The sequence below is a fragment of the Pinus tabuliformis genome, chromosome 4_1 (assembly GCF_031772625.1).
Source record: "Pinus tabuliformis cultivar Carrire ecotype Pingquan chromosome 4_1, CPIR1, whole genome shotgun sequence".
Taxonomy (NCBI): Eukaryota; Viridiplantae; Streptophyta; class Pinopsida; order Pinales; family Pinaceae; genus Pinus; species Pinus tabuliformis.
The window spans coordinates 508,326,645-508,334,886 of record NC_142303.1 but is presented as its reverse complement, the minus strand read 5'-3'; the positions used below and the strand labels follow the sequence as shown (position 1 = coordinate 508,334,886).

Sequence of the window (8,242 nt, the reverse complement as noted above, 5' to 3'; positions counted from 1 at the left end):
TCTTAATGTTGGTTATACAAGGGGCAAGTATAATTACAACATGTACACATTTGACATCTACTCATATAACAAGTTTTTCTTGTGGAGAGTCCTTGTAAATCCAAATGAGATCAAATGCGACATCATCTTGTCTCTTAATCAAATGAAACAACTTATAATGGAAACAAAGTGCATAATTGAAAAAATGAAATAGCAAATGGGACCACCTACTGATCTTGATTTATCTCATGGTAGCAACAAGTAGCATATCCCTGTCAAAGCCATTGATTATGAGAAAAAAACATAAATGATTAATTACCTCTCTACCTATAGTTTATTTTTATGCTTTCCTATCTTAGCTTCATAAAGAAGAAGCATTATGTGACAAAATAGATAAATCTCATGTTTTTCTTCAAGCAATAAAAATTTTCATCTTTTATTTTGATATTTTGAAACAATTGAAATTTTGTGTTGGGTATGGTTTCACTAGTGGTAGGCTAGCACAAACTTCTTGTACTATGAATGAAAATTTCTCAATGCAGGAAATACAATCTCTCTCTCTCTCTCTCTCTCTCTCTCTCTCTCTCTCTCTCTCTCTCTCTCTCTCTCTATATATATATATATATATATATATATATATATATATATATATATATATATATATATATAATGTGTATAAATTAAGTCTCATTTAACCATATAAGTTAAAGTAATTATTCATATTTATAACTAAATTATTTTAGAAATTTATAATTAAATTTAATTAATAAGCATATAGATATTCAATATTTACAATAATTCTCCATCAATATATATATATATAATTAAAAAAAGTATAATACATGTGCAATATATATAATTCTAATAAATTAAAAATAAGAATATTTCCATATTTGAGATTTATATTAATATAATCAATAACTTCATATTATTTAAAAGAGGATGAATCCATTTTAATTTGGGAATTTCCAAGTGAAGATTTAAATGTCTAGAAGTCCAATTTTTTTCTCAAATTTTGCACTTACAGATTCAAGGATTTGTTTTCCTTAAGCCCTTGCTAAATAAAATTAAGATAAATCTATCTAGATTTAAATATAAATTTAAAAATATTTTTAAATAATATCTCTCTCTCTCTCTCTCTCTCTCTCTCTCTCTCTCTCTCTCTCTATATATATATATATATATATATATAATTTGAAAATTAGAAAAATATAATATTAATTTAAATCTTTTATGAATTAATAATTTAGAAAAAAAAGTTAGAGTATTATGATATTAATTATTTTTATCGAGTTTATTTTGAATGATGGGATGAATGATTACTGTCATTTCTAATTAGGTTTGAATTGAGTTTATATAATATGTAACCTGTACTATTTAGGAGTAGTAGCTGAGAGGTTGGTCAGGCGGAGGACGGATGGAGCAGGTTAGGGTTTCGAACCAAGGGCTCCGGGTGGAACCTCGCACAGGTCACAGGTAGGTAGATCGAAGCCAGGTTCCAAGAGCAGCTGTAGGCGCAGGGGTCTTTCTTTGTTCAGGCGACTGGCAGGTGGAGGTGGACCTTTTGGTTTGGGCGCACGTATATTTTGTTTATAGAATTTTTACTACAACTGTTTACTGTTTCTCTCTGCCTTTTTCCGTTTATCACAAGAAGCCGCGTAAGGGTTTGATCATTTTGACTTTGGCTGTCGTTTTTATCTCGGAACGGCCCTTAACTATGGTTAATCCCGCCGAACAGGTAGACCTGGACCCAGAATTGGAAGATATCCTCTCCATGTGGGGGAAGGATACTACCATTCAAAATGTGGAGCACCTTTTTGGGGCTTACGAACTGTCAAGGTTGGAATCTTTACCCCAGGCGGAAAAACCATCGTTTCTGCTTCAAGGCAAGGATTCTGGCAGAGAGGTTTTCAACTCCAGTTTATCGGCCTTTCCCAAGCAGGTGGGAAGAGAAAATGTGGCGGATGGGTCAAAAGAGGACGGGTTTTCTTCTGATCCAAAGGGCAAAGCAGTTCCAAGCCGGTTTGCGCCTTCAAAGGGTTTCGAAGATATAACACATTTGGGGTTTTCTTCTAGCTCGGGTCAATCAAGGGTTCCTGGGGGTTATCCCTCGCTCTCTAGGATCTCTCTGTCAAGAGACTTCCTCCCACCAAAAGGAGGTTCTGCAGGAGGTTATGGTGACTCTTCAGTGGGGGTTCGAGAAGGCTTCGATGGATCGGCAGGTGGTCTTTTACTTTCAGGGAATCTCGACTTCGGCATCTCTGGCCAGCTTCAGTCACAGCCGGAGATAGAACCCCCTGTGGACTTAGCACAGGCGAACCCAGAACGGACTGATGGGCGCGGGGGAACTAGGGCACCCGTGGAAGAGTTAAGGAGCAAAGGAGCGAAAAGGAAAACGCAAAGACCAATTGGATCTCAGGAGATTGAAGGTAATCTGGTCCTTGGGATGGAGGTTTCCATCGAAGAAACCCTAGCTGTTGCAGATTGTACCCTGGTCGGAAGAGCTAGAGGTAAGAAATTCACTTCGGAATTTCTTCAAGCATGGGGTGAGAATTGTTTTGCATCTGATAGACCATTACAGTTTGAAGCCCAATGCTTAGCAAAAGGATGGTTTAAGCTCAGCTTCGTAGAAAAGGAGTCGGAAGAATGGTTTTTGCATCGAAATTGGCACATAGGGAACATTCCTGTCCTGCTGAAGAAATGGACGCCCCTTTTTGATGCAATCAAGGAGAAAACGGATGAGTTCCCAGTCTGGGTGAAAGCTCCGGGTTTACCATCCTTTCTTTGGACAGAAGCTGTCTTCAAATCAATCAGGAATAGGCTGGGTGTTTTCTTGGAAGCAGATATGACATTCCTGGAGACGAAAAACAGAGCGATGGCTCGCATGCTGGTACACCTCAACCCGAGCAGAGGTTTGGCTCAAAAAATCAATTTACAATACAAAGACTACGTGTTCGAGCAGCTATTAGACTACGAACACTTGCCGTTCAGGTGCCATCGCTGCCATGAGTATGGGCATCTGGCAAAAGACTGTCCGCAGCTTAGAAGAAGGAGACGCTTTCGGAGGACTACAGCTTACAGAGAAACTGCTCCAAACCCTTCTCAGACGCCTAAGGAGAAAGAAAATCCGGAGATGCAAGGCACAGAGGAAATGGAGATCGAGGAGACACCAAAGGATCCACTGGTTGAAGCTGTCCAAAATCTAGAGGCTGTTCAGGCCAATGACTCTCATTCGGCGGTAGCTGTGGAGGAGATCGCTAAAGAAGCGGAAGCTGTGGAGGAGATCGCCAAGGAAGCTACTGCAGAACAAAACCCTCGCGGCGAAGATGAAAAGGGTATGTGCTCAGGGATCCCTTTTTCTTCTCTTAATTCTCCTGAGCATGTTTCAGCTTCATTGCATGTTTCGTCTCCAAACAGTCCAATTCAAGTAAATAACACTAAAGAAAAAATGGAACATGATTTGATCTCCCCGGATGTAGACACTATATCTGCGGCTTTACCGTCTCTTGATATAAACTGTGAAGAAAATTGGCCCCCCCTTTCTCAACCAGCACCTCGTACCCATTGCCCTTACAACCTGAGATCTTTGGGAGGGAAGCCTGGTATTCCGGGGGCTATTGGAGGTTTGGGACAGTCTCCCTCTCAGTGCTGTACCAAAAACAAGAGAGGTAGGAAATCGGACATGTCCAAGGCCAAACTTAAAGCCAAGCTGGATGTTGCAGATGGCAAACAATATTCTATCCCCGGGGTTCTTAGAGCAGCGCAACCCTCTGTTGGCGTTATCAAATGATCCTGACATCCTGGAATTGCAGAGGTTTGGCCAGCAAACCTAAAAAACTAGCCTTGAAAGAGTGGATCCTTAACTCAAAAGTTGATGTTATCTTTTTGCAAGAAACCCTGGGGAAGGCTTCTGAGATTGAACCTATGTTAAAAGCCCTTCTGCCAGGATGGAACTTTACTGCTATAGATTCATCTGGACACTCGGGGGGCCTTGCTATTGGAATCAAAGAAGGGCGAGTCAAGGTCATTAACCAATGGGGGATGAAACAAGTTATGGGAATGGAGGTTTTTTCTCCAGATTTCACCTTCCCCATCACTTTAGTAAATATCTATGGGCCCTGTCAGGGCAGGGAATCCTTCTGGGACGAATTGATGACAAAATCTGTGTTGAAATCCTCCTTGCTGATTATGGGGGGTGATTTAAACTTCTCCATTGGCAGAGCAGAAGCATGGGGTCCATCAGCTAGAGAAGATCCCCTCTCAGCTTTCTTCCTTAATCTATTAACGGAAAACAACCTCATAGATCCTTCCCCGATCAAACTAAAGCCCACTTGGAGGAACCGAAGGATAGGGGAGGACCGGATCGCCAAAAGACTAGATCGTTTCCTGTTATCCGAGTCTTTAACTTCCAAAGCACCTATTCTCAGACAGTGGGTTGAGGAAATAGGGAATTCGGATCATTTCCCTGTTTTTTTGGACCTTACTTTTCCTCCCCCAAAACCTCCTGCCCCTTTTAAGTTCAATCCATCTTGGCTCCAAGACCCTTCTTATAGTAACCTGTTTAAGGAAACTTGGATTCACCCTGTTCACAATACAGGGGAGGATAAGTGCTTCTTGTTCATGGAGAATCTCAAAAGACTGAAGAAAGCTACAATCTCCTGGGCAAAGGACAGGAAACTGAAACAAAATGAAGAACTGAATAGAATCAGGGAGGAGCTGAAGCAGATGGAAAGCATTGAGGAAGATGGATATTCCTCGCAGGCCTCAAAGGACAGAATCCTCCATCTGGAGAAGCTGCAAAACAAAATCCTCTTGGACAAGGAAGAAGAGTGGAGGCTTAAGAGTAGGGCAATTTGGCTAAAGTCAGGGGATGAAAATACTAGTTTTTTCCATAACTTTGCCAAAGGCAGGAAATCTGCAAATACTATTTGGAGACTTAAAGATGAAGAAGGGAGGGAAGTCAACTCCTTTCCAGAGCTTTCTGGTTTAGGACAAAGACATTTCCAGAAAATTTTCTCTGATCCGGGAGAGGCTACCATTGCAGAAGTCTTAAGAACAACACAATGCTTTCCAAGATTCTTAGAGGAGGATGAAGCAGAAGAACTTACAAATCCGGTATCCAAGGAGGAGGTTGAAGCAGCCATGAAGCTTATGGGCAAGGATAAAAGTCCAGGCCCTGATGGCTGGACCATAGAACTTTTTCTCCATTTTTTTGATCAAATAGGCTCCGAAATTACTGAGGTAGTAGAAGAGTCAAGACAGAAAGGAGAAGTCTACAGACCTTTCAATTCTACCTTTATTGCTCTCATACCTAAGAAGGATGATCCGGAGAGTTTTGAAGACTTCAGACCAATCTCCCTGTGTAATTGCATTTACAAGATTATTGCAAAGGTTATTGCTCTCAGAATTGTCCCTATCCTGTCAAGAAATATATCAATGGAACAATTTGGTTTCCTGGATGGAAGACAAATTCATGAAGCCATTGGAGTAGCCCAGGAGGTTATTCATAGTGTCAGACTGAAGAAAAAGAAGGGAGCGGTACTCAAAATTGATCTCTCTAAAGCATATGATCGAATAAGCTGGCTCTACCTCCGGATGCTGCTTACTCATGTGGGCTTCAACTATTCTTTTATTAGCTGGATTATGGGCTGCATCTCAAATGTCAGTTTTGCAGTACTGATCAATGGAGCAGCATCCTCATTTTTTAACAGCCAAAGAGGCCTCAGGCAAGGTTGTCCGCTATCTCCTCTCCTGTTTCTTCTTGTGGCAGAAGGACTAAGCAGATTGATTCACAAAGCCAGAAGAGAGGAGAAGGTAAAAGGTATTGAGGTAGCAATTAATCTTTACGTCACCCATTTACTTTTTGTCGATGATATATTGATTTTCACCAATGGATCTTTCAATGAACTTAAGGAGTTAAAATGCATTTTTGATCTATTTTTGAAAGCTACTGGAATGCATATTAACTCTAGGAAATATCAAGTCTGTGTGGCAGATTTTGAAAGAAGAGAAAGGAATAGAATGGCTAATCTATTCCCTTACCCCCTCTAGCCTCTGGACACCCCTTTCAAATATCTGGGTTTTTGGCTAAAGCCAGCAGCATATAAAAAGAGGACTGGAACTGGCTTATAGCAAAGATAGAAGCCATAATCTCACACTGGAGCTACAGGTGGCTCTCCAGAGCTGGCAGATTGACCCTTATCAAATCAGTACTGTTAGCCATCCCAGTATACTGGGCTGCTCTGACTTGGATCCCCAAAGGAGTGATGGAGAAAATCAGAAGAATTTGTTGCAGATTTCTATGGGCAGGAACAAATGAGTCCTCGGTTTTACCCTGGGTAGCCTGGGACAAAGTGGCTAGACCAAAAGATTGGGGAGGATGGGGAATAAAAAGACTCCCTGAGTTCAGCCTCTCACTAGCAGCTAAATCAGGCTGGAGATTAATAACTATGGAGAACCTATGGACAAGGGTGGTGAAAAGAAAGTACATTGATCCAGTCCCTTTGGAAGAATGGATTCGGAGTCAAGACAAGAAGATAAAGAATATTTCAACCATCTGGAAGGCCACGGTGGAAGCCTTTTCAGTGATTGAGCAAGGATTAGCTTGGAAAGTGGGAGATGGAAGACAGATCAGAATTGGCAGAGATCCCTGGGTAGGATGCAATGAAGCTTTTGCCTTGTCACCAGGGCTTCTTAGACACCTTGACAGCATAGGAATTACCTCATTAAATCAGGTGGAGAAAGTTGGCCAGTCTACCTTTTGGGGACAGGCTTGGCAGAGTGATGAAGACTTAGGAATAAATGTCAGATGGAAGAACGAGTGGGAGGCTTTCATCAAAGAATTGCAACGCTCAAATGTCAGGATAAAAGATGAACCAGATCGCTTGATGTGGGCTCAAGGCAAAACTGGGGACTATTCCCCAAAAGATGGATACACTTTCTTAATGGGAAAGAAGGGCTGGGGAGTACCAGATTGGTGGGCAAAAAACATATGGAAACTCAAATGCCCAGCAAAGGCCAGGCTCTTTCTATGGTGCATTTTAAAAAGGAAGGTCCCAACCTGGGAAATATTACAAGCCAGGTTTCTAGCTGGGCCTGGGCGATGCCCTTTGTGTAAGTCTGAAGTGGAAACCATCAGTCATCTCTTCATAACCTGTACAGTCACAAAAAAGATTTGGGAGGAAGTTACTGTTTTGCTCAAGGTAAAAGCTCAGTGGGGTCCTGATCCTCTGGAAGAAGCCTGGAGGAAATGGTGGCAAAACTACCCGGAGGGGAACATGAGAAACTTGCCCCTTATCTTCTTTTGGGGAGTTTGGCTTGCTAGAAACAAAAGTCTGTTTCAAGACAAGGACACCCCCACTTCCGTCACTGCTATCAATGTTGCTGCTATATACTCTGCCATTCCGCCCCCTGAAGCCAAAAATCCTAAAATTAATCAAAAGCCAATCAATATACAGGAGGGCATTCCGTGGGCCTTTTTTGATGGGGCATCCCAAAACAATAAGGCTGGAGCGGGCTTGTGCATCTACATAAATCCTGAACACTCTTTAAAAGCATCTGTAGGGCTGGGTACAGGCACAAATAACTATGCTGAATTGTTTGCTTTGCGCTACCTCTTATGCTGGCTTCTTCACAGGAATATCTACACAATACAAATTTTTGGGGACTCACTCAATGTCATAAAATGGATCAATGGAAATGCATCTTGTCAAAATCAGATTTTGAAGACTCTTGTTGAAGAAATTTCTTTTTTAAAGGCATCTTTTAATAAGTTAACCATCTGCCACATTTACAGGGATAAAAATGAGGAAGCAGACCAGCTTTCTAAGGCTGGTCTACAACAGGATTTGGGCAGCTGGACAGTAGAAGAGATCAGACAGGGGCAGTCATACATTACTCATCAGCCCCCTTATGCTCTGCCACAATGATCACAGCACTTATATTATTTTTTGACAGCAGTCTTCTCGGCCTTTTTTGTTGGTTTTTAAGTTCACAGTTTCTACTCATCATCTCACGGTTTCTTTTTCTTTCTTCATGAGCTATATCAACAGAAAACAGACTTTCATATATGCAGCTTTATGTTTTCGTATATTATAGACTCTTTATAATTTTTGTAAGGGGTTGTTTTCCTTCGTCGAAGGAGACCCCAGAGCCTGAATGTTATTTCAAGTGGTTTTTATATGCCTCCAGCCGGGAGGAAGACTGTACATGTTTTTGTACAACAGCAGTAACAGCTCTCAATGAAGAACAAAACAGCAAACAA

The 8,242-nt window shown here is 41.3% G+C and overlaps 1 protein-coding gene across 1 annotated transcript; it reads left to right on the top strand.

Moving 5' to 3' along the window:
- Window positions 1–3,903: 3,903 nt before the first annotated feature.
- LOC149176778 (uncharacterized) lies at window positions 3,904–7,907 on the top strand. The gene is made up of 3 exons (XM_089421570.1): window positions 3,904–5,370; window positions 5,691–5,800; window positions 6,149–7,907. The coding sequence occupies exons 1-3, from the start codon at window positions 3,904–3,906 to the stop codon at window positions 7,905–7,907; spliced, it is 3,336 nt and encodes a 1,111-aa protein (XP_089277696.1).
- The last annotated feature ends 335 nt before the right edge of the window (window positions 7,908–8,242 follow it).

What these genes read in the sequence shown, in the direction of transcription:
- LOC149176778 (XM_089421570.1), top strand. Translation starts at nt 3,904, where the DNA reads ATGTTAAAAGCCCTTCTGCCAGGATGGAACTTTACTGCTATAGATTCA. An exon ending in TTTACAAGATTATTGCAAAG is followed by an intron (nt 5,371 to 5,690) that starts GTTATTGCTCTC and finishes ATTTTTTAACAG; the next exon opens with CCAAAGAGGCCTCAGGCAAG. An exon ending in AAGAGAGGAGAAGGTAAAAG is followed by an intron (nt 5,801 to 6,148) that starts GTATTGAGGTAG and finishes CTGGAGCTACAG; the next exon opens with GTGGCTCTCCAGAGCTGGCA.